Raw genomic sequence first — 25,773 nt, forward strand, 5'->3', positions numbered from 1 at the left:
ATATATTCCCTTGACATATTAGGGTGAAACCTCCAAGTGTAAAATACTCTACACCTATGATATAGATATATTGCAGAAGAAATTAATTACCTCTAAGGTGTTTTAAATTCACTGTAAATAGGTTTTGCAGAAGGGAAGACTCAAAGTCCACCATGATACATTAATTATAACACAAGTCGAAAACACAGGGAATGCAGCAATTCTGTGAGTAATAATATCCATTTATTTTATATTTATATGAAAGATTCTAGACTTTTTTCCACACTTGCCAAGGGCTTAACAGAAAAGAAGGAGTTCTATTTTTCCCCCAGATTTGCAGAGTTAGGACAGAAATCACTGTTTGTAACTGGCTACTTCCAGATCCACAGGGTAGCGGATCCGGAAGGTCATGCACTTCTCCCTGTCAATAAAAATGCTGTTGGCCTTCACAGCTATTTCCTTCTCCAGCTTCATCCTTGTCTCCTCCAGGTTTTTCAGGCACTGCTCAGATTCCATCAGTTTTCTCTTCAGGGCTTCAAGGAACACCGTGAGTTCTTCCACTTCGCTCACCAACCTGAAGGGAACGGCAGGAGGGAATAAGGAGGAGAAGGAGGCGCTCGAAGAGAGGTCAGCTGGGATGGGAATAAAGATCAGCAGCTCTGGAATTCCTCAGAATTCCTCACAATTCCTCAGAAAGGAGCTCAGAGAAGTCCAAGGAAAGCAGAGCTCACTTTCCCAGCCTCCCATGATTTAGGTAGTACCCAGAAGTGATTTAGGGAGTACCAGGAATTCCTTCAGGCAGTACCAAGAATGTCTTTTGCTGCTAAGCACGGTGGAATTATCCACCCTCTAGGATTGGACCAGGAATTAGAGGGCAACAATTGTCACCCAGTTGGAGTGAATCAGAATTTTGTTAAACCTGGGTTTGGAGCTCTGCTCTCTGGTATAAAACTCAAGAGACAGAGAAGTCTTTGCTCCGAAAGTGCAGCAGGTTTTATGGAAGCAGCAGCACGGAATTTTTTAAAAAAGCAGCAATTAAGTTTGGAAGCAGCACAGAAATTCAGCTCCAATCCAGTGAGGGGAGGAATATAAATATAATCAATCAAATATATTTAAAATATTTAAATATTTTAAATAATATTTAAATAATAGAATGTAAAATATTAGAATTTATATGAGATCATAAAATAAAATATAATAATAAAATATGAACAATAACATATTTAAAATAAAATATTTTAAAGAATAATATTTAAATAATATAATATAATGTAATGTAAAATATTATAATTTACATAATATAATGAAATAAAATATAATAATATTTAAAATAACAGATTTAAAATAAAATATTTTAAATAATAATAATATTTAAATAATATAAGGTAATGTAAAAATTATAATTTATATAATATCACAAAATAAAATATAATAATATTATATAAATATTATAAATATTATGCATAATATTAATATTATAAAATATAATAATATGTTTAAATTTACAATAACATATTTAAAATAAAATATTCCTGACGGGGATTTCAGTCTGTTGAATTATTTGTGACTTATATCAGAACCAAACTGAGTAAGAAAAGCTAAAAGCTCTGTGTTACCAACAAAAAGTGGAAAAACTGTCCCTTTAGGACAGAAAAGGCACTTGGAGAAGTTGTTTAATTACCTGAACTGTGGTTCATCCTTGCAGAGCTCGATGTTGGGCCTGAAGGACCTGTCATAGAGCCTGGTCTGAGCCACTTTCAGGTGGGTTTCCTTGTCCCTGATGGCTTTTTTGAGAGCAACAATGTTGGCTTCCTCGTCTCCAATGTCCTTGAGGATCTGAGGACACCCAAGGAAAAGAACTGGTTAAAAAAAATGAGATTTTCCCTGAGCATGGATAAACATCTGCTCATGGGCCTGGTGAGGCTGTTGCAGTTCTGACCTCATATTTGGTCAGAATTTAGGAGAAATTAAAGTACAAAGGTGGTTTGGACCTCTTTATTTTTACTATTACACTGAGAATCACATCTTGGATCTGAAAAGCAGCAGAAAATCTTCTGCAGCCTGTTCAAAACCTCTCCCATGTCTCCTGTGGGATGACAACCCATCCCACCTCCAGGAAGTGCTTTTATTGTAAATCTTAACTTAATTTGATTTTAATTGTAAATTTCCTCCAAGAAAAAGAAATCAGGTTATTTTGAACGGACTGAGAGCTGCTGATCAGCTTGGAAAGGCAGGAATTTCTGAGGGAAATGGGAAAGACAGGAAATCCCAACCCCCTTCTCCCTCACAACCACTGACACGGATGGAAAACATAAAACCTGCCCAGCTGTCATTACCCACCAGGGCCAAGGAAGGACTATTTTTCCACACTTGCAAGGGCCTAACACAAAACAAGGAGCTGCTCCATGTTGGAGAAGGGGAAGAGGCTGAAGACACACCTTATTCATAGAAGAAATAAAAGTATTAAGGTGGTTTGGAGCTCTTTATTCTCATTATCACACTGAGAATCACATCGGAGAAGCAGCAGAAAATTCTCTGCAGCCTGTTCAAAACCTCTTCGTGTCTCACATGGGGGGACAACACATCCTCCCTCCAGGAAGGGCCACCAGGTCCCAAGGAATGACTATTTTTTCCACACTTGCAATGGCCTGACAGGAAACAAGGAGCAGCTCCAAGCTGGAAAAGGGGAAGAGGCTGAGGACACCCCTTGGCAGGACCTGCTGCCACCACCGCAGCGATGGCTGGCATTCCCCAAAACCTAGAACCCTGGGAATCCTCCAAAGAGAGCTCCACACTTGGAGGTTTTAGTTCAGCCCAGGAATGGATGGAAGTGTTTCATTTTCCTCAAGTTTAAGTCCATCCCAACAAAAGCAGAAAGAGCAGAACCGGAGCCCCAACCCAGCTCCAAAGGCTCTTCCCAGACCCTGAGCTGGCACAAAAGTGTTCGACACCCGACTGGGACTGAGACATTTGAGAAGACAAATCTGCTGTGACCTTCTCAGAAGGCCTCACCTTTGCCAGGTGCTGCTCCAGCCTGAGCTTGGCATCATCCAGCTCCCTGCAGTGGTTGTCGAAGGCCTCGTTGACGGCCGCCCGCTGCATCCGCAGGTCCTCGGACACGTCGTGGATGATGTTGTTGATGAGGGAGCGGAGCTGCACAGAGGCCAATTTTTCCTGTTCTGCACTGTAAATGTTGTCATGGCTGAACTGGGCCCAGGTCTTGGGTGTGGAGGCGCTGGAAGAAGAGAAAAATGGGAATAACATGGGAATCTTGCCCTCCAGAAGACAACCTGAAGCTGGTTCTCTCCCTGCAAAAGCGCCGTCAACCTCTGCGCTGTTGCTTGCAGTGTAGACTTGCCATGAAGGGAGAAGACTAATCCTTTAACAAATTAATAATCTCTCGTTCCTGTGGCTTCTGAGGGGAGCCAAGAATGACACAAAATCAACCAAAGCTCTTCCATCTTTAGCTGACACTGCTGAGGATCAAAAAGCAGACACGCACTTTGTGCATCACCAGCAGTTCAGTCACAGCAAATAAACACATCAGTATAGTGAAGATTTAAAGTCTGTGTCTACTTTGAAATAAAAGATACAAGATCTTGACAGGTTGAGAGATGTGGGATATTCAAACTGGAGGAAAGAAGGCTCCAGGGAGACCTTAGAGTCCTTTCCAGTGCCTAAAGGGGCTCCAAGAGAGCTGGAGAGCCACTTGGGACAAAAGATGGAGGGACAGGACAAGGGAGAATGGCTTCAAAGTGACAGAGGGGATATTTAGGTGAGATATTGGGAAGAAATGGTTCCCTGTGAGGGTGGTCAGGCCCTGGCACAGGTTGCCCAGAGAAGCTGTGGCTGCCCCTGGATCCCTGAAAGTGTCCAAGGCCAGGTTGGACGGGGCTTGGAGCAACCTGGGCTAGTGGGAGGTGTCCCTGCCCATGGCAGGGGGTGGGATGGGATGAATTTAAGCTCCCTTCCAACCCAAACCATTCCATGATTCCATGATGCCTGGTTACACTTGGCCATGTGGAGCAGCAGAAGGAACCACAGCCCTTGGGACAGGACATCCCTGAGAAGGGAGGGGAAAGCCCCAAGGTTGATGTCCCACCGCTCCTGTCTGTGTGCAGGAAGCAGCACTGGCCTTTCCCAAAGGAATGACTTGCCTTCCAATGTCAAACAGCAAGTCCCAACAGGATTTAGATCAGCCTTCAGCAGCACAAAGCCAATTATTTCCAAAAAAACCCCCTCCAAGCTCAGTTTGCCTGTGCATGGCCAGCTTTGCCATCAGGGGTGGTGGCATTAACTCTGCTCTCCGTGGAGCTGTTTTAAACCTATTTTCTGTGTCCAAGGAAGCAGAATCCCCCCTTTAATTCCCATCAGTGTCAGCCTGCAGTGCCTCCAAGGATGTTGTATTTTCCTGGGGTTATTCCAGGAGGAATAACTGACAGGAATCACTCACTTCTCCTCGAACTTGACGGAGCTGGGGTGGAACTGGATGTTGGTGCTGTCGTTGTTGTAGGTCACACATTTGTCATCTATGTGATAGGTCTCCACCTTGTCCGACCAGTCCAGTTCACAAAACTCCTTCTGAATCCGATTGGAGCTGAAAAGTTAAACCCACACATTGTTAGTGGGGAACAACCCAACTCCCAGACCCAGCACAGGCTCTTGGAAGCTCAGCTTTGGGCCTTTGTGTCACCAGAAAACTTCCTTTTTGTCTCTAAAATCCTCCCAGTCCCACAAGCAGCTCCTAGAAGGACACTAAGCCTGATTTAGGTGGGATATTGGGAAAAAATCCTTCCCTGGGAGGGTGGGGAGGCCCTGGCACAGGTTGCCCAGAGAAGCTGTGGCTGCCCCATCCCTGGAAGTGTCCAAGGCCAGGTTGGACAGGGCCTGGAGCAACCTGGGATGGTGGAAGGTGTCCCTGCCCATGGCAGGGGTGGCACTGGATGGTCCTGGAGGTCCTTCCCAACCCAACCCATTCCTTGATTCCACTGTCCCAGACCTCCAGTCCAACTCTGAACCTGCTGAAGGCTCAGAGCTCATCCCCTGAGACAAAGGAGTGGTTGCACTTGGGATTTTACACAATAATCCTCAAATTTATCAGTTTTTTTCAGCAGTGGGACAGCTGCAGTTATGGGGAGAACAGGCAGGTTTGCCCAATATTCCTCCCATGGTAAGACATCAGGGAATACCAGTGGAAGACTCATCCTCCCTTTTCACCAATCTACTGAGCATATCTCAAACTCCAGACCTCCCCAAAGTGATCCCACACATTCCCCGAGCCCTCCTACCCAGCCTTCAGTGCAGTTTGTCCTTGGAAGATACAAGTCCAGTGATATTCAGATTCAAACTGCTGCTCTGTCGCCAATTAGAGTCACACATCACTCAATTAATTAACATTTCCATTCCCAAAGCCTGCAGGTCGCTATCAGCTGGGGACAGCAGATGTCACTCTCACCCAAGGAATTCATATTCTACCGGAAAACGGGACTAAAATGGGACTAAATGGGACTAAAATGATCTTACAAGAATTGCAAAAAGCCAAATAGGCTCCTCTCGTCCTCTAATTGATGTAACAGAATTAATTTATATTATTTTGCATTTATAGACATTCTTTTCAAAAGCAATATTTTATTTTATCTGGTAGAATAGGAGCAGATTAAAAAAATTTAAATTTAAAATCTCAAGGTTTCCAGCAGTCAGGTCCGTTATATTGATGCATCTTAAGGGGTCAGGTAACATCTTTCCAAAGGGCTTGTTAGAAATTCCAAGCAAATAATCCTTTGGAAAGGCAGCGAACACCCCTGCTGGGTCAGATTTAAAGTTCACACTGACACCTGGTGGCAAAAAACTCATTTGGAAAAGGTGAAATTCCTTTAAAGCAGCCAGTAACACAAATCCATCACAAGGTGCGAGAATCATCCAGGGAATACTTTTATAGCACCGGAATTTAGTGTTGGTAAAAATCAACCCCACGTTGGAAACCAGGCCTGGAAATCCAAATCTACTTTATTCTACTTGAAAATCCTCGAGTTTCATCACTGCCTTTTCCAAGTTTAAATGGAATTCCCACAGCCCATAAGCACTGGTGAGGTCTTTATCCACTATTCCCATGCCCCAGGAATTACTATGGCTCCAGAAATCAGCTGCTAAAGTAGCAGGGAAAATGTCCTACCGGATCTGGTTGGTGGCTTGGATTATAGTTCTTTTCAAAAGATCCCGGATATTCCTGATAAGATCAGCTTCCTAAATAAAAATATGGATATTTCTGTGACATCCAGAGCAGGACACACCATCCTGCCAAGGAATTTGATTTAAGTGGTGGTGGATAAATCAATAAAACTGGATAAACACTGAAATTTTCTCACCTGCTCTTAACTTATTCTGATTTTTTTTTGAGGAATCAGCAGATCCTGAGGGAACTCAGCTCTAAGTCTAAGGCAGCAGCAATACCTGGAATGCTTCTAAAGCCTGGGAATTCGTTATTTTCATATTGCCTGGGTATTTGCTGGAAAACTTTATGTTCTGCCATATCATGGAAGGCACAGGATGCCCAGGGAAGCTGTGGCTGCTCCATCCCTGGAAGTGTCCAAGGCCAAGGTTGGAGCAACCTGGGCTAGTGGAAGGTGTTTCACCTCAAACTGGAATGTTCAATCCAACACAAATGTGGCCAAAATGAAACATCTCCTTCTTGTCATAATCTCTTGTCAAATAAAAAGTACCTGGTGCTCATTTTTGACCCCATAAAGCTGCTTTAGGGATAAACCATCAACGATCACTGACCTGGGGATTCCACATAAATATAAAACCCCAGAAAATTCCAGCCTCTTCTTGGGATTATTTAAAGGAATTTAATATTTGAGGCTAAAAAAAAAAAAAAAAGAGCTTTTGCATACGCAGACATAATTAATTCTGCTTTACATCAACGACAGCTAAGGGAAGATCTCCTTGCTAATAAAGTTTATTCCCGGATTCCACTGATCCATGTCCTGTTTTTGACAAATAAATGAGTGGGTGTGTCCCTGCAGCATCAGATTCTCCATCCCAAGAAAGCAACAGGGACCAGAAAAAAGATCAGTTGGTTCCAAATGGAAAAGGACAATCACGATGGGAAAGAAAACATTATTTTTGAGGCATAATTAAAATAAAACCACAGCTGAAGGTGTCCTTTTACAAAGTTACCTGCAACGGGTGAGTTGTTAAATTAAAAATTCAAAAGGGGTTTAAAGGGTTACATTTATAATAATTGAAATTATTTTGAGGTGGGGAGTCAGTCTCCATGTAAATAAAGAGACATCCAGCTCCCTGGGAGTTTTAAATGGAAAAGCCTCCCCTTAGCAATGGAGGTCTCTCACTTGGAAAGAGTGACATAATGCAAAAAGAACAAATTCTCTCGTGAAATGACTCAAAATATAACTGAAAAGTGGATTCCCTGTTGAGGAGATATTCAAATCTGACATTTAAAACTGAACTTCTCCTAATTAATGGCAGTCCAAGGCTGCCAGGGGGGAACAAGCAGGAGGAAATGAGGAGGAATTTTCCTAATAAATGATTTTTCTTAACTTTGAGAAGAGTTCAAAAGTCAGGTTGTTTGGCTGGAGGAGCTGTGGCACCGGGATGGAGATGAAATGCTTTGATCCAGGTCCCTGGATTGGGACACCATGGGACAACCTGGGGCTGGTTCCTGGGAGAAGGTCCACGTTCAGAGGAGCATTCAGAGGGATCTGCTCTGCTCTAGCCACACTCCTGTGATTTTAAACACTTTTTAAATAGAGGAAGGACTTTAAACAATCCTTTTTAACACTTGGAGTGACACGACACAGTCCAGGAGGGTCACTGGGCCTCGGCATTGCAGAAGAACCTTCACCTGCTGCCCGAGCTGCTCCTCGTTTCACAGATCGGAGCAGCACTCGGGGGCTGCCACCGACTTTAAGGTCCTTCTCACCTTCAGCAGCTGCCTCTCCACCTCATCAATGACCAGGTCCGGGGGCTGCCTCCTCTCCCGGCACTGCAGGTTATCGGTGACCACCCCGTAGGGCACCTCGGTGGCATCGAGGGTCCGCTCCAGCCGCAGCTTCTGCGCCGCCAGCAGGTTGGTCTCGGCGTCCAGCTCCATGACCTCCTTCTGCAGCTCCACCCTCCAGAAGTGGATGTCCTGCAGGCGCTGGGCCAGGGTGGTTTTGGAGTACTCCTGTGCCCTCTGGGCGCAGGCGGCCGCATGTCTGGTGAGGTGCTTGGACTCGGCCAGGTCGCGCTCCGACTCCTCGCCCACGGTGTACGCCCGGTTGTAGACCCGGGCGTTCCTGCGGTGCCACTCGGGCAGCTGGTACTTGGAGGTGCGGAAGCCGGCCATGGCCATGCCGCAGCACGAGCCGGGCCTCTCGTCGCGGACCACATCGCAGATCTTGCCGGGCAGGGGGCAGGAGGGCACGGCCGGCGGCACCGGCTCCTCGGGGAGAGCCATGGCGGACATGGCGGAGCCTCGCCGGGCGCTCCCGCCTCCCGCTCGGCGTCCGCCCGTCACCGCGGCAACGGCCGCCACCAATGAGGAGCCGGCGCCGCGATTTAACGGACATCTGCAGTAACCAATCGCAGCGAGGATACGCCCTCAGGGCGTCTCTGATTGGGGGATGCCGCCGCCTGCGCCCGCCCCCTGCGCGGCTTGTTGCCATGGCGACGGGGAAACAAAGGTGGGATGGGGGTGTCATGGCGGCGGGCGGGCCTCGTGGAATCATGGATTTCCCATGGAATCATAGCATCCTGGAATCCTAGAATAGTCAAGGTTGAAAGAGACCTTTAAGACCAACAAACCCAACTGTCAGTGTACCAGTGTCGCTGTAACCCCTAAAACCCTAAACCACATCATCCAGTGCCAGATCCAGACGCTTCTTAAGCACCTCCAGGGATGGGGACTCCACCACCTCCCTGGGCATCCCCTTCCAATTCCTGAGCACCCAAACAGTGCAAAGAATTCTTCTAACATCTGAATTTTCTCTGTCTGATCTTTAGGCCATTTCTTCTAGTCCTCACTGTAGACACAGCAGAAGACACTGGTCCCTCCCCTCACTGCAACCCCTGGGCCTGGGGCTCCGCTTTTCTGACTGGTCCATGCCCACAATAACACATTTTCCTGCTTGTTTTGGAAATCCAGGAGGATCCCCGGAGGATTTCAGCCCAGCAAGTGGTGGAAGCCAAGGGGAGGCTCTGTATTGCCCCCACCACATTTGCCCTGGGACCCAGAGAGCCCCTGGGGGGACTCGGCCCTGCAGCATCCACAGGGTTAAAGTCACTCAATTCAGCCCATTTTGCACCTCACTTTGTTCTTACACTCAAATGTTCATTTTTAAGGCCACTCATGTGACTTGGGTCTTGACACAGAGCAGGTGCTGATGAAATGCAGCTGCTGCAGCATCACCTGTTTAATTGGCACCTGAGGAGATTCAGCTGCTCCTGGAATTAGGATGAATTTTGGGGGTTGCCATCACTGTGTAACAAGGAGGGGAAAGTGAAAAGGAAAAGGGAAAGGAAAAGAAAAGGGGGAAAAGGAAAGGGAAAAGGAAAAAGGAAAGGGAAAAGGAAAGGCTGTGAGGGCACACCTTGTGTTCGGAGCCCTCAGCACAAGGAAGGTGCTGGTGACAACAGAGGGCACTCTCGCCCTTGCACAGATCTCTGTCTTCAATGTCATTTTGATTCAGAAAAGAAAAGGGATGAAACCTCCCGGTGCCCTGGAGGCCCCCTGGTGTCCCCTGTGCCCATCGGCTCCCTGGAGGGATCCTGGGGCTCCACCGGGCTCTGGGCACAGCGCAGGGACCCCCGGCTGCGGCACAACCTCTGCAGGAGACACTTTGCCCTGGGACAGTTGGCTCTAAATCCACAGAAAGACAAGGATCGTTTTCCCCTGGGTTCCTGCACTCTCTGGGAAGAGCAGTGGATGTCCCTGATGGAGCATCAGCGTTTGGGATGTGCCACATGCCCCAGCTACAGCTCTGCCTGCCGGGCCTGTGCCACTGCTGGCACCACGTGCCTTCCAGAGTGTTGGAAAAGGAGATTCAGCCCCAGCAGAGATAAAAAAATCCTTCCTTTTCCCATCTGCAAATATTGCAGCCATCCCTCCAATTAAACAGCAGCTGTGGGGGGTATCTGCACTGGGGAAGCCACTGGAATGACACCCTTTGCTTCCCTCCTTTTTTGTGCATCTTCCCTTCAGCTGTAGCTGCCCTTTCATAGAGTCATGGAATCATGGAATGGTTTGGGTTGGAAGGAAAGTTAAAGCCCATCCAGTGCCACCCCTGCCATGGACAGGGACACTTTCCACTAGTCCAGGTTGCTCCAACCTGGCCTTGGACACTTGCAGGGATGGGGCAGCCACAGCTTCTCTGGGCAACCTGTGCCAGGGCCTCCCCACCCTCCCAGGGAAGGATTCCTTCCCAATATCCCATCTAACTCTCATCTCTGGCAGTGTAAAGCCACTCCCCCCTGTCCTGTCACTCCTGTCCAAAGTCCCTCAGCTTTCCTTGTGTTACCCCAGCCCTACCTTTCCTTCTCCTTCTCCCTCTCCTTCCCCTGCTCGAGGCCTTCTCTGCATGAGGATCTACGCAAATATTGCAGTTTAAAGTACAATAAGTTTCCAGGAAAAGCCCTGCTGAGCTATTCACAGTGAAAGTCCTTGGTATGGAAAAGACTTTATTTTTAAATAAGGGCTCCAGCAATTTGTTATTAAGTGCTTTTTTTTTGTTTTGTTTTTGGTTTTTTTTCTCTGAAGGTTTTAAAAGACTTTTTATTGGTGCCATCTTGGCACACCCACTCAGTGTCACCCAGGCAGCTTTGAAGGTGGGTCACTGAGGGCCGTGGTGGGACGTGGCCAAGGTTTCAAGCTTAGTTTGGGCCCTAAAGGTGACTGGGAAATTATAATCTTAGAATTCCAGAATCACTGAGGTTGGAAAAGCCCTCCCAGCCCATGTAGTCCCCCCTGTGCCCGATGCCCACCTTGTCCCCCAGCCCAGAGCACTGAGTGCCACGGCCAGGCCTTCTTTGGGCACCTCCAGGGATGGGGACTCCACCATCTCCCTGGGCAGCCCCTGATGATGTTCCACAACCTTTTCCATGAAGAAACTATTCCTGAAATCTTCTTCAGCAGGGAAACACTGCCCAAAAAAATCTGTCAAGTCTTCCTGATCCAGTGCAGGGGTTACTCCAGGGAGCAGTTTCAGAGCTGTTATCCCACCTGGTCAATGTTTCCCAAGGACCAAACAGATTTTGGGGAATATTTCCCCCAGGCTGTGTGTTGTTTGGGGTTGTTGGTCAGTCTAAGCCCCTCTTTGAAGCGTTCACAGATGCATCATGTCCTTACAGGCTGAATATCACTTTGTTACAAGAAATAAAAGCAAAATCCATTGGCATCTGGCAGATTCCAGAGTTCCCTTCCTCATCCAGGGCAGATCCAGGCACCCCCTGTTTCAAAGCCATCCCACCACTCCAGGAATTTAATGTGCCACTGGAACATATAAATTATTACCAGCTATTCAAGCTCAGGGCACGAGCTGACAAAACACAGTGAAAGACCAGAAATGTTTTCAGCTCCAGTCTTTTGCTGGGCAATGGATTAGGAATTCTCTTGGCTACAATCCTTTTAACAGGAAACCTCACTCACCTGAGAGCAGCTCCTGATTCTCTTCATCCACACTGACCAGGACAAGAAATCCTGGACTCAAACTGCTTGAAAGAGAGGGACAAATTCTCCTCGTGGTGACCCACTTGTTAGAATTTGGTTCAGTTTCACTACGAGTGGGCCATCATTTTTTAAAATTTCATTTTTATGTAATATTTTTGCATTAATTAAGCATCATTATCCATTTTATCTGCTGGCTGCACACCCCAGCAGTGAGTGCCTTAGCAGGGTGATGGAGAGAAAACATGGCACATTCATCCACCTGATAAATCGGGAGAAAATGTGGTGAATTCGTTCAGAGGAGAGAAAATACAGACAATTATTTTCCATAAGGCAGCGTCTGGTACTGACAAACTCTGCCTGAGAGCAACAGAGCACAGGAATAAAGAGATTAAAGAGTTGGGAAGGGAAATTTTTGTTTTCACATCAACAAAGTGTTGCGTTTCGGCTTAAAAAATAAGCACACAATAAACATTTCAGCCTCAGGAGCTCTGAGGGTTGGCAAAGGACTGAGACCAAAGGCTACCTAAGAACGTGGGTGTTGTTTTTCTACCATCTCATATCCCTGGGATTAGAAACCTCTCTGCTGTTTGGAATGTAATCACCCCTTCCTAGAATTCGATCGATTCAGATAACATTAATTATTTGTAGCATTATGAGCATTTCTTTTCAAAAAGAAGTTCTTTCACAAGCAAAACAAAGCCTAAGTGGAGTCCTTCCAGCAGGGATAAATCCCCCAGGTGCAGCTTTATTTCCCAGCCTGGTGTCTGGGAGCAGAGGGTGTTTGAGGTGACCCCACTTTGAGTGGCAGCTGTCAAGGCTCTGTTTGTTTGCAATTCCCACGGGAATGTGGGTCCCACACTGGTGGCTGTGGGGGCACAGCACTGAATCCTGAGGAAAACTTTGGAGTTGGTTGAGTCTCCTGCCCCAAATTGCCTTAGGATATGGTGCCCTGTGCCCCAGACCCGCTGGAATGATGAGTCACACACGTTTATTTTTGCTTTCCAACAATTGCTCCTCGTCAGGGAAGTGTGTCCTGTGATTCTCCCAAATTGAAATCCCTGTGTGGTGTGTGCTTGCACCGAGCTCTTCTGCAGAAAGCAAGGCTTGGGCTGCCTTTTTGCTGCTTTTCTTTTTTACTCTTTTCTTAATTTATTCAGCTGAAAGCAGCCACGTGGTGATAATCAGGCAGTTTGCTGCTGACCTGATGGAGTTCAGCAGCTTCTGTTTAAAACAGAGAGGGGAAAGAATTTCCAGAGAAGCCTTTTATGATTCTTTTGCTGCAGAAGAATACCAGGAGGAGCCCTCAGCATGGACAGCAGTTTTCCAGCACTAACAAATTCCACAGTTAACAGGAAAACAATCCCTTCATCAGCCACGGCCGCTGCTTTCTCTGTGTGGAGCCCGGAGTTTTGCCCTGGTTTGGAACCAGAGGCCAGGAGCTTCACTGAGCTTCATTTCCCCAGCTTTTTCCAAGTTTTTATTGAAAACAAAGTCTCCCCTGTTTCTTCCTCCTGTTTCTGCAGCCAAAACCTACATGTGCAGGCAGAGGAGAAAGCAGGGGTTTTGTCTGAACACGCTCAGGCCTGGGGAGGGTTTTGTCTGGTACAAACCAAGGCCTTGATCCTGCACTGAGGTGTCCTGGGAAGATCCTTGGCTTGGCTTGGAGCCCCTTCCATGCTCCTTGTGGGCTCCCTGAGCAGGTCTGGGATGGATGGCCAGAGCCTGTCAACACCCCGGGGGACATGGGCATGAGCTCTGCACAAATAATGCATCAATTAGCAGAGGACTTTGGTTTTTAGCTCAATAATTCCCCTCCAGGGCCCGTGTTTCCCTCAGAGCCCCCTCAGAGCTCGGCGTGGTCACCTCGACCCCTCCGTGGCCTGATCCTGGCAGGCTCCAGGGATAAAACACTCAGGGAGCGGATGCTGGAGGCTTAATTGTTTTTCTCGGCATTTCTAGCCCTGCTATGAATCATTTGTTGGTAAAATAAGGATTGTTCCTCAAACATAAACTGAAGAGAAAGTCACTGAAACCCCAGAGACGGTCGGAAAGGACCGTAAAGCTCCTCTGCCAAGGGCAGGGACACCTTCCATGAGCCAAGGTTGCTCCAAGCCCTGTCCAGCCTGGCATGAGGAGCCCACAGATTGTTCTTAGAGGTCTTTTCCAACCTTAATGATCCTGTGATTCCAAGCTGGATTTCACAACCATTTTTGCTGCCGGTGGTTTCCATGGATTTGTGCCTTGAGCTGCTGCCAGAGCCTGGACATGTTGCTGCTTCCCATCTCTCTAATCAAAGGCTGAGAGTTTCACTTCATTTCCAGGGAATTAGTCAGCAGGAGGGGGAGCTGATAATCTGCTCCGTGGAAATTCTCCCCTCCTGCAGCACCTTGCCATGAGTCACTTGGAAATGGCTTTGCCAAAATGTTCATTCCCAGCAGGAATATTCAGAATATTCAGCTCTGAGCGGAGGGAGCTGAGCCGGGCGACAGGAACTCGGGGTCACACAAGAGCCTGACTCAGATTGTGATGGCAACGACCCACTGGGGACAATGGCACTGAATATTTGCACAAATAATCTCAATTTTGGGTTACAGTCGGTGGATTTGCCACATTTCAACACTCAGACTCTCTAACCAAAACAACAACCCCTGTAGCTCTTTAGTTTTATTCTCCTTTTCTTATAAAAAAAAAAATAGAAACTCCATAAAACTTCCAAATATAGAGGATGAATCCTTCAAAATATTCACAGGGAAACCAGGCCTGGGCAGAGAGGTGAGCGATGGGGAATTAGAAATGAAAAGCCTGAGTGTGAATATGAAGAGAGATCTGGAAGTCATTTTTTTTTAAAGACAAAGAAAAAATCCACCAGCTACTTTTAGGGAGCTGAGAACGATGGATCCATCACTCCATCAGGCATTCCACTTGCTAGGAGCTATTTAGGAAAATTCCCAGGGATTCATCAGGACTTGCACAGTCACCGAGTGCAGGTGCTTTTATAAAAATGACATTTATAGCAGCTTTTTGACTGAGCAGCACTAAAAGCTTTTGTTTTCCCTGTCTGTGGTGGGTGGCTGATTATATCTGGGTGGCCAGGCTCCACCTCTGGGAGGTGAAAAGGGATGTGCTTCAAACTGATTTTGGGTATTTTGGGTCGAACTTCCAGTTCCTGGAGTGTTTCTTTTCTAAGACCCTTCTGATCTCAGCCCTTGAGTTGATCTTCATAAACTGCAAGGAAAAGGGAAAAACAATGCCCTTCTCCTTGGAAAAAAACTTATTCAGATTTGTAAGGTTGAGTTATATTCATAATCCCTATTATTCTTTATTATCATCAGAGAATCTGACATTAATGGACCTTCTGCAAAGCTGTTTGTCCTTGGTAAATATTTACTCAGCAGCAGCAGGACATCTCAGCTTCTTTCCTTTCTCATTAATTATTTGTTTATGGCATCTCTCTATTATCATTCTTGATGCCTGATCTCTCCCTTGAATTGCCAACTCTGTGTCCTGGAACCAAAGAATCAACACAGTTGATTTTCTGGCACGTTGTTTTGGGTGATAAAACTTGCTTCTGGAAGTCCTGAATGCAGGAGAGGGCGGATATTTTTCCCATAACTCCCAGATAATTATGACCAAACATTAATAATGTGATTTTCCCTTAGGAAAGAGCAAACAAAAAGTGATGTGTTCCCAGCTCAGCTCATTCCCTCAGATGCTCTAAAGCACGAGCAGGGAGAAGTGAAATTATCCAGAGAATTCCTGGACCAAACTGGAATGACAATCACTGCCATTCCCATTTTTCCTTCGACAGAAGAGTCTGTCCTAGAGCAGGGATGGATTGGGATCTGCTCCCTGCTGTGTGGCCATGGCAGGGGGGGGTTGGTTTGCAGTCCATTCAACTAAATGATGGATATTCTGTTTGGAAATGGTTGGGAGCAGCTCCTGACCCTACAGAAACTGCAGGGAATGACTCGATAAATGGAAATGAAAATTTAATGGAAATGAATTGAAAACAAACCAACCCCAAAGTTAATATTTGAGAAAATGTTGCACACGATTTTGAAGTCTTTGCTTATTGAAATTGGTCACCAATGTTTTTAGTTAAATATCTATAAAATTAATTAAAGGGTTTTTTTCCTCTTTGTTCTTCTACGAAAATTACATTTGCAAATTTTTGCTTCCAAACTGTGCAACAGCAGAGATTTATATGATAAAAGCAGTCAGGTAAAAAGTTTTCTCTCTTCTTCAGTACTTTATCTCTTTCTTTCCATTTTTTTCCTAAGTATGTTTTCTTAGGAAGAAATTCTTCCTGAGGACGGGGGTGAAGCATTGGCACAGGTTGCCCAGATAATCTTCCTTCCAGCCCAAACCTTTCTAGGACTCTGGGATTCTAGGATTCTGGGATTCTAGGATTCTGGGATTAATTTAGGGCTTGTGTACACAGGAAAATTAATCTGAACTAACTGATAAAAAGTGGAATAATTCAACTGCCTTCACTTCTGCGTGGGCAGATTATAGAGCTCTTCATTTGGTTGGCTGTGAGTTGTTGCCAAAATGCATTAAGAGAAACCAAATTAAGTCCATTTGTGTTCCAGGCATCCAAAGATGCTTGTTCATTTTGAAAGTTCTTCGATTAATTCTGCAGCAAATGGCCCTGCTCAGGCACATCAACATTCCTAACGAGGCCTGGAGCCAAGGCTGGGCTCAACCCGAGGGATGAATCAGCTCTAAATCCCATGTTCTGAGGGAATGGGATAAAGGACCATTGTTCCTGCCCTGCACAGACCAGCTGTGGGGGCTCAGGGCAAGTTTGGGGATCATCCCCTGAGCATTAGATGGGATACTGGGAAGGAATCCTTCCCTGGGATGGAGGGAAGGCCCTGGCACAGGTTGCCCAGAGAAGCTGTGGCTGCCCCATCCCTGCAAGTGTCTGAGGCCAGGTTGGAGCAACCTGGGCTAGTGGAAGGTGTCCCTGCCCATGGCAGGGGGTGGCACTGGATGGGCTTTAAGGTCCTTTCCAACCGAAACCCTTCCAAAATTCCATCATGATGGTTAAGCCTGGGAGCAGGACTGTGTGTGTGACCCAGATTTCCTGACATTCCCATGCTGAGCATCCAACAGCACCACGGTAGTGCCAGGCACTGATAACTGCAAGAATATCTCAAAAAAAAGAAAACAAGCCCTGAAAAAGGCTTCATTCCCTTTCTTCCCCTTCCCAAGAAACAAGCAAACAAAGGACTTCATCCAACATTAAACAAACAGTTTTTAAATAAACAAATTGAGAGGTTATTGATGTGCAATTCTTCATTTTAGGGCAGCAAAAGAGCAGAGGGAAGTCTAGTGGGCTAGTGGAAGGTGTCCCTGCCTGCGGCAGGGGGTGGGACAAGATCTTTAAGGTCCTTTCCACTCCAAACCATTCTGGAATTCTCTGATCCAAGCAAAGTAACGGCCTGATGTCCAGAGCCCGGCTCTCACCACCCTGGATGTTCACTGTTTGATTCATCAGGATTTGTCTCTTGGGAACCCAGAAATGAGCACAGGGTTGAATTAGGTTTAATCCAAGGTTTTGTGGAGTGACAGTGCCCTGTCCTCACTGGACTGTGAGGAACCCAAATCCTTACACAATTCTCTAAAACTCTGAGCCCTCTAGGCCAAAAAAAAAAAAAAAAGTTGCTTCATATTTGCATTAAAATATCCCAGAATAGGAGGAGATCCCTCTCCCAGCCCAGAAATTAAAGACCTACCCATTACTTAGGTACATTTTCATCACCTTCATCTCCCATGCCCCTGGAAAAAACCACTCCTTGGAAATCAGTAATTGGTTGATTCCCTTTGATCTCTGCTAACAAAGCCCTGGCCCATCCCTCTGCAGGAGCTGTTCCTCTTAGGATCTTTCCAAGTGTACTTCCATTAGGAAGGCTCTGGGGAAATGTCACTAAATGCACTTGAAAAAGGGCTCTGCAGAACTGCTCCGGCTCCCTGCAAAAAACATCTCCCCCTGCAAAAAACATCCCTCCCTGCGTTTGCTCAGCACATTTCTCAGCCTCTTTGGGTTTTTTATTCTCTTTGTTGTTGTTGGACTGAGGTGAAACCTAAAGGAAAGAACTGCGGCTCCTTGACAGGAGATCTTAAGGCAGCTGGAGAGCAGAGGGAAAGGTTTCTGAGTCCCAGACAAGTCCCTGGGAATCACACTTGGCATTAACAGTGTCTTGCTGGTGGGATTTTTCTTTCCAGCCTTAGCAGGGAAGGTGGGAGGTGATGGAGATCCTTCCCTCTGTGCCCAAAGCACAGTGGGAGAGCCCCCAACGTCCCTGATTGTATCCCATGGTGGGAAAGATCATCTCATTCATTTTTACAAGGATATGGAGTGACAGGACAGGGAGAAAATGGTTTTAAAATTAAAGGGGATAAGTTTAGGTTGGATAATAGAAAGAATTTCTTCCCTGGGAGGGTGAAGACCCCTGGCACAGGTTGCCCAGAGAAGCTGTGGATGTCCTGGAAGTGTCCAAGGCCAGGTTGGACAGAGCTTGGAGCAACCTGGGATAGTGGGAGGTGTCCCTGTGGGACTGGATGGGCTTTAGGGTCCCTTCCATCCCAAACCATTCTGGGATTCCCAGGAAGGGCAGAGTGGATCTGACTTAAAAGTAGCTGGGTACCTCCCTCTGCTGGAAATCACTGGAATTTGGGCCTGTTACATGTAAAAATCCCCATTCCCAGTTCCCTCCATGCTGAGAACAGGAGCTGCTGGCCCGGGGTGTTGCAGCCACATCATTGCCCAGGACTTGGGCACCTGGGGGGGAGTTCAGGACTGGTGCTGCTGGAATCCATCAGCATCCCAGTTCTCCAGCCCCTTGGGCAGCAATTCAGGAAGTTTTTAGATTTGTATTTTAGTCCTCAGGCTTTAAACACCCCGGTGAGAGCTGAAGCTCAGCACTGAGTTCCCACCCTGGGACATCTTTCAGCCACTTCTTGCTGTTGTGAGATGAAGGTGGCAGTGACCTCCACCCCCAAGGGCTGAATTCCCAGGTTCCTGTTCACCCCAGGCAGGAATTTAAAGCATATCCATGTGCCCTCCTGTTGCATGGCTGTCAGCTGGAAACAGGAGCAACTCCACCAGCTGGACTCTTGTTTCCTTTTCCCCCCTCCACCAGAAACTACTCCAAGGAGCAACCACACAACCTTAAAGTCATATTTACTGTGCTTCCCATCCCACAGGGGCTGGGAATTCGGGTCTGGAGATGCTGCTGGCTGCTGCTTTATCCTTAGTGATCCCATGCAAAGGGAAGTATAATCCCCAGGGAAGCCAAGGCAGGGTGTGTGAGGAATCAAAATCCTCTTCCTCTAAACTGGTTTTGATCTTTCTGTGGGCTGCAAATGAGGAACAGTAATTAAAGCTTAACTGGGAGAGATCAGAAAGCTTTTAATATTAATAAAACTTGTAACAGGCCTCAAGGATAATCATATTTAAAGACTGTGTCAGTCAGCACTCAGAGTGAGCATGTGCTGGCTCTGAGAGATGCACTGGGAGCACTGGGATGCACATGGGAGCATCATATCACCTCTTCCTGGGATTTCCCTGCTGTAATTCCTTGGATTGTTCCATATTTCCTCTGATTTGTCCAGTTTTACCTACAGGGATCATATTTACATATTCCCAGCCCAGGCCCTCACTTGGAGTTTGCATTTTATTTTTCACCGCTGGGTTGGTTCTCAACCACAAGAATTCCCAACACTGAAAACAATAAAGACTTTTCAGTCTCTCCTGATCCTTTAAAGGCAAAGAGCAGCAGCTCAGAGAGGGGACAGAGACCTTCACAGAGGGCTCTGTGCCAGATGTCCATGTTTTCCATGCTCTTTATCCCACTGTTGGAAGGACTGGGATGCTCAGGAATGGCTGCTGTGTGTGGGCACCAGGAGAGGATCTCCTGAAGGAAGGACATCCCAGAACTTGCCCAGGATGAAACATCTCCCTGCAGTGCTCCCACAAGTGTTTGGGGCACTGCAAAGCTGGGGGTTAAATTTATTGCCAATTTAAAGGAGTCCTGCACAGAATGAACACCCTTTTCTCAGCTCTGGAGTTGACCTGGGGGAGAGAAAAGAGGGGGAGATGTTCCACCTCTTCCCTTTCACCCCCGGGATGCCAACAGGAGTTTAAACTCCTTTATTAAAGGGCTGAGCAAGGGAAGGACAGAGAGCAGCCACTACCTCTGGCTCTGCTCCATGGAGAGAGCAGGATGTGAAAGCAGAGGATGTTTCAGCTCTGTCCTTTATTCCAGCACTCAAAGGAAATGAAGTTTGAAAATCCTAATGCTGAAACACCTATTAAAAAGAGAACTAAACTCTGGCACAAGGGTGTCTGGCAGGTAGAGCTTTTTGGATTAACCCAGCTGCTTTTTTTTTTTATTATTTATTTTATACTGCAAATGAACTCTCCCTGCCTTGCTCGAAAGGTCACCTTTTTTATTTTAAACTACTGTGCTGGGAAAATGCTTTTAAGTTTCATCTGCTTTGTATGTATGCATTTTATAAGCCCTGGGTTTATTTCTTATTGGAAAATGGTCTTGGATTATCTCTGAGCTGGAATTTTATTTATCAGGTGCACGTGGGAAGGAGGATTTTTAACTCTTTAGGGCTCTTTTTTACTGGATGTTCAGCACTGTGTCTTTGGATTTTAAACCACAAACCAAATCCTACTTGGGGCACCTTTTCTTCTCCCTACATCCATCCTCTGCTGGAATCTCATCCCCAAACTTCCCTGCTGTGATGTATGGAACAGGTTAATTAAAAAAAAAATCGTTTAAAAATAATAAAAAAAAATCAGTTAAAAATAAAAAAAAAATCAGTTAAAAATAGAAAAAAATCAGTTAAAAATAATAAAAAAAATCAGTTAAAAATCAATTCTGCTCGAGCTGGTTTTCCCTCCTCCTGGCACTGTCACCACCACCAGCCCCACAAGGAAAGGCTGTTTTCCCTCCAACACCCTCCCTGGGTTGTGGAGAGGCCTGGAGATATCCCAGACATTTTCCCACCTCCTGCTCCTGCCTATAATCAATCCACAGCCCGGGGATGTTCAGGGGCAAAGCAGAGCTTTAAAAAATGTGATAGCAAATCCCAAATGTCATTATATCCTTCTCCTCCCTCGTAACTCTCTCAGGAAAAAGCTGCTTGCTGGCAAATAACACCAAGAGGGGAACAGGGATGGAGCAACTCAGTCTGCAACTTAAATCCCTATTAGGGATTAACTCCCTGGCCAAAACCTGTGTCCTGAGGATTATTAAAAGAAAAATAGATTTTCCAAGGGTGCCCAAGTCAGCTCAGATTATCCACACTTTGTCCATACTCAGCCAACCCCTAAAGCACTAATTCCCACGAGCTGGAAGTGGCAGCAGGACAAAAGCCCACCTGGAATATCTCAGTTCCTCCTCTCCCAGTTGCTCCAAACCCATTCTTTGATGCCCTAAATCCATTTGTTTTCAGAGCCCTTGGCTGGACCAAGAACTGCTCTCTCCTCCACAGGATGTTCCTCATTAGAATTCCCTTAAAAAAAAGAAGCCCCACCAAGTGTTTTCCCTGAACATATTCCCCAAATCATGGTTTTACTGATTCCAGAGCAGCACCAAAGGACTCTCCCGTGACATTCCCTATCCAAGTGTGTCACATAACTCTGGGATATTCATCAACTTCCACCTTCAAACTAGTTACATTTTTGCTTCATTAATCACATTAAGAGGCTGTTCCTGATCCTCAAAGCTCTGGTGGGTAGAGCTGCACTTCTGATTTCCATCTTTATTTATTTATAGACACTTGATTCCCGTTGCCACGGAAGTTATGCTGGAGATATAAAAATAAAAGCTGATATTTAGCAATCAGTCTACGCTGAGGACAGGGAAGGAGTCAAAAATCCCTGGTTTTATTGTTAACTGAGCATCAGATGGTAATTTTACTAACAGCAATTTGCATTTCCAGAGCAGGTGAGCAGCCAAGGTAGATGTTAATTCACTGTCTCAGGCAGTAAAGTCATGTACAATTTGTAACCCAGTGCAAAGAAAATGTTGCAGTTAAACCCTTTTATCCTTCAGAGCATGAGGAGATATCAGAAATATCCGATATTTGATATCACCTGATTTCATCCCAAGGTGGCTGGACCTTTCCCACTTGAGTATTTCTCCTTCCAGAGGCCAGATGTTACCAGAGGTGGGGTTTCTTATTTAATGTGCTTATAAGAGATCTGGGGTTGTTCAGCAGTAAAATCCACGTTCCTTGCAGAATTAAAGCCAAATTCCAGATCCCTGAGGTTGGAAAAGACCACCCAGACCATCAATTCCCCCCTGTGCCTGATGCCCACCTTGTGCCCCACCCAGAGCACCAAGTGCCACATCCAGTCCTTCCTTGGACACCTCCAGGGATGGGGACTCAGCCCCTTCCAGTGCCTGACTTTCTCCCCACATACCTATAATATGACCTATGTTTCTGTCTTGCTTGATAACAAGAGATCTCCAAAGCTTTATATTGATTTATTGCCTCCAGAAATGCAGCTGAACAAGCTGCAAGATCCAGGGAATGTGCTCAGTCAAGATTCCAGCCCTTTCTTGAGGAGCAAAGGGAGAAGGCTGGGAATTAATAACTTCCCTGACCCCCCCAGTCCTGGCCAGACCCAAGAGCCCATGGAGGAGTTAATCCCATAATCCACTGGAGCATCTGGAAGGCAGCACATTCCCTGCCTGAGCCTGGACTTCCCCCCCCAGAAAAAGGTGAAGAGAAGGAAAAGCAAATAAATCTTAGGGCTGGGGAGGGAAGGAATGAAAAGAGGAGAAGAGGGGAGGATTTGCAGCCTGACAAACCCAGTTCAGGCTCATTTGCCATCACTGGGATTCCTTCACCCTGCACAAGAGTTTGGGGACTGGATTTGTCCCCCCAGGCTGAGCTGGGCTTTGGGAGCACCCACTGCTGGGGTTTGGTGTCACTCAGAACTCCTCAGAGGGACCTCAGCTTGGATTGTCCTCTCCTCCACAGCCACATCCCTGACCTTTTCCTGCCATCCCAGCCAAAGGCTCTGTGAGATTCCCACTGCCCTGGGACCTCAGAGTGCTCCAGCAGCCTCCCAGCTGCTGCTGAGCTGGGAATTCTTCCATCCACTCCCCTCAGTCACTTCATTGCTTTACCAGGCTCCAACTAATCAGCTCGAATTTTCCTCTGTAACTCTGAATTTCAAAAAAGAAGAAGAAAAAAAAAAAAAAGAGGAAAGAAACTGGCTCAAATATTCCAGCTGCTGGAAAAGGAGGAGATATTTAAAAAAATACATCCTATTTTTCATTTTAAAGCCAGGCAATGGTTTGCTTTGCTGTGCAGCCTTCAAACCCCAGCGTGAGGCTCAGATGGGGTCAAGGACTTGCTATTCCCCCCCTGTGGAATTTGCCTGTGCTGGGACAGAGCAGGAGCTGCTGGCAGGGAGATCCTCTCCAGGCTGGAGCACTCCAGGAGACTCCCACTGCTCATTAAAGCTCTTGGAGGAAGGGGGGGACACTCTGCCTTTTTGGGGTGGTTTCCAATGGGATGCTTGGAAATTGTGGAATTGCTGCTGTGGCCTCTGCAGAAAGCCAAGTGCTGAACACACACACGAGGGAGCTGGGAATTCAACACCAGGGATTTTCTTACAAACCCAGTCAGGATGTGGAGCTGGGCAGGAGCTGGAACAGCAGGGAGGGATTTTCAGGAGCAGAGCCCGGCTGCTTTAAAGAAAAGTCACTCCAAGTGTTGGGAATCAGCTGCCAGAATCCTGGAATGCTTCAGGTTGGAAGGGACCTTAAAGATCATCCAGTCCCACCCCCTGCCACGGGCAGGGACACCTTCCACTAGAAATATAGAAATATCTTAAAAACAGGTCCTGTAGAAATACAGAAATATCTTGAAAGCAGGTCCTATGGAAATATAGAAATATCCTGAAAAGGGTCCTATGGAAATATAGAAATATGCTGAAAATGGATCCTATGGAAATACAGAAATATCCTGAAAGCAGGTCCTATGGAAATGTAGAAATATCCTGAAAATGGATCCTATGGAAATATAAAAATATCCTGAAAACAGGTCCTATGGAAATATAGACATATCCTGAAAACTGGGCCTACAGAAGTAAGAAGTATCCTGAAAATAGAAAATGGAAATATATGGAAATATAACCTGAAAGCAGGTCCTATTGAAATATAGAAATATTCTGCAAACAGATCTTATGGAAATACAGAAATATCCTGAAAGCAGATCCTATGGAAATATAGAAACATCCTGAAAATGGGTCCTAAAGCTCAGTTCTTTCATTGGATGGAGGATTTCTTTTGGAATTTCAGACTGAAGGAGCTCAGGGGGAGCGTTGCCACTGTGGGTACGTGGGATGGAAGTTGAAGGCAGGTGCCCAAATTCCAGCAAATGTCTCTGCAGCTTCAAAGAGTTTCCCAAAATCAGCCTAAAATCGTGGAAGGTTTGACTGAACCACCACAGCCAAAGGGGCAAAAAGTCCTTCTGGTTTCCTCAGGATCCAGGAGTCACAGAACAGTAAATTATCATTTCCTTCAAGGGCTTGGCTTTCTCCTAAAGCAAGTTCTGAAGGAACAGGCTTTGAAGGTTAAACTCGGTGCCAGTGGAATATCAGTGGAATATGTACATCCCATTCCCGGGGGCCTTTTGTGTTTGAGAATCGACACTTCCCATCTGTGAAAGGAGGAATTTAGACGTGCTGATACTCTGACATTTAAATGTGAGCAGGGGAAGATAAACACGATCTGCCAGAGAGTAAATGGGGGGATATCGGGGGAAGTTAAACTGCAAATATTCCCACTCCTGCTTGGGAATGTGCAGTGCCAGGGTTAACTGTTTACACCTCCAGGGCTGGGGCAGTTTTGGGGATGTTGAGGGGTTGGAGCATGTCCAGGGAAGGGAAGGGAGCTGGGGAAGGAGCAGCAGGAGCTGGGGGGGCTCAGCCTGGAGAAAAGGAGGTTCAGGGGGGACCTTCTGGCTCTGCAACCCCCTGACAGGAGGGGGGAGCCGGGGGGGGGGGTGTCAGGACAGGAGGAAACAGCCTCAAGTTGTGCCAGGAGGGGTTCAGGTTGGATATTGGGAAAATTCCTTCCCAGAAAGGGAACAAACCCTGGCCCAGCTGCCCAGGGCAGTGCTGGAGTGCCCATCCCTGGGAGTGTAAAAAACCTGTGGATGTGGCACTTGGGGACGTGGGTCAGTGATGAACACGGGGGGGTTTGGTCAGAGGTTGGACTTGGTGGTCTCAGAGCTCTTTTCCAGCCTGAACAATTCCATGATTCCGTGGTTCTCTCACTGTCCTGTCTCTGGGGGGGGTGTTACAGGTCGGCACAACCCCCCTGAACAGGATCTTTCCAGAACAATGTTGGCCAGAAGCTCGCTCAGAACCTTTCCTGGCTGGTGATGAACCCCCATCCCTACTTTGTGCCTGGCAAATCCAGGCTCAGGAGGAGTTTGGGAAGCAGGACTCCACCATGGGCTCAGCTGCAGATATTTTATGGACATTCTGGGTGTGCAAAGAGCAAAAAGAGCAACTTTTGGCACCAAATGTCCCATCCTGTGGATCTGCAACCCGAGCAGGTCCTTGTCTGGACACCAGCTCCTCCTTCCTCCATCACATCACTCAGGTGTGAGAGGAGCTGAATATTTGGGAGAATATTTGGGATGGGCTGTGAGCGTGTACAGTGTCTGTAGGGAGATTTCTCCTTAAAAACCAGGGAGTTCCTTCCCCTGTTATGACAGTTTCTATAGTAAATAATATTATTACAAGCACAGAAAGATGTAAGATGTGCTAAACAGGGCGAACTAGTAAAAACAAAAGCAAAGCAGTGAGGGAATAAAATATAGTTATAACAGATCTATCATCCCTTTGGAGCAGTCCCAGCCTGGTCTGATGTTGGTGTTGACATTTTAGAGCTTGAATTAACCCAGGAACCCCTGAATTTGGGAATATTTTTTGAAATTCTGGCCCCTCCAGTAACCTGATCCCCCCCTTCACTCAAGAATCTCGTCTGAGTTTCTCTCTCAGCCCCGAGGGTGTGTGGGCAGGTTAAATAATGCACCAGCAGCTGTAATTACACTGTGCAGTTTCTCTGGAAACATTG

At 46.6% G+C, this 25,773-nt stretch overlaps 1 protein-coding gene across 1 annotated transcript; it reads right to left on the reverse strand.

The window, feature by feature from the left end:
* Positions 1 to 200: 200 nt before the first annotated feature.
* On the reverse strand, positions 201 to 8,491 carry TEKT4 (tektin 4). The gene is made up of 6 exons (XM_027751203.2): positions 7,922 to 8,491; positions 6,152 to 6,222; positions 4,433 to 4,576; positions 2,992 to 3,214; positions 1,661 to 1,815; positions 201 to 553 (listed from the first exon to the last, which is right to left on the reverse strand). The coding sequence occupies exons 1-6, from the start codon at positions 8,447 to 8,449 to the stop codon at positions 334 to 336; spliced, it is 1,341 nt and encodes a 446-aa protein (XP_027607004.1). The 5' UTR covers positions 8,450 to 8,491; the 3' UTR covers positions 201 to 333.
* Between the last annotated feature and the right edge of the window lie 17,282 nt (positions 8,492 to 25,773).

Source organism: Pipra filicauda, unplaced genomic scaffold, assembly GCF_003945595.2.
Source record: "Pipra filicauda isolate LSUMZ 115617 unplaced genomic scaffold, ASM394559v2 scaffold483_size702785_pilon, whole genome shotgun sequence".
NCBI classification, from domain to species: Eukaryota; Metazoa; Chordata; class Aves; order Passeriformes; family Pipridae; genus Pipra; species Pipra filicauda.

Coding starts and splice junctions, on each gene's coding strand:
- TEKT4 (XM_027751203.2), bottom strand. CDS start 8,449: ATGTCCGCCATGGCTCTCCCCGAGGAGCCGGTGCCGCCGGCCGTGCCC. Junction 6,223..7,921: donor TGGAGAGGCAGCTGCTGAAG/GTGAGAAGGACC, acceptor ATTTTTATTTAG/GAAGCTGATCTTATCAGGAA. Junction 3,215..4,432: donor TCCGTCAAGTTCGAGGAGAA/GTGAGTGATTCC, acceptor CTCTTCTTCCAG/CGCCTCCACACCCAAGACCT.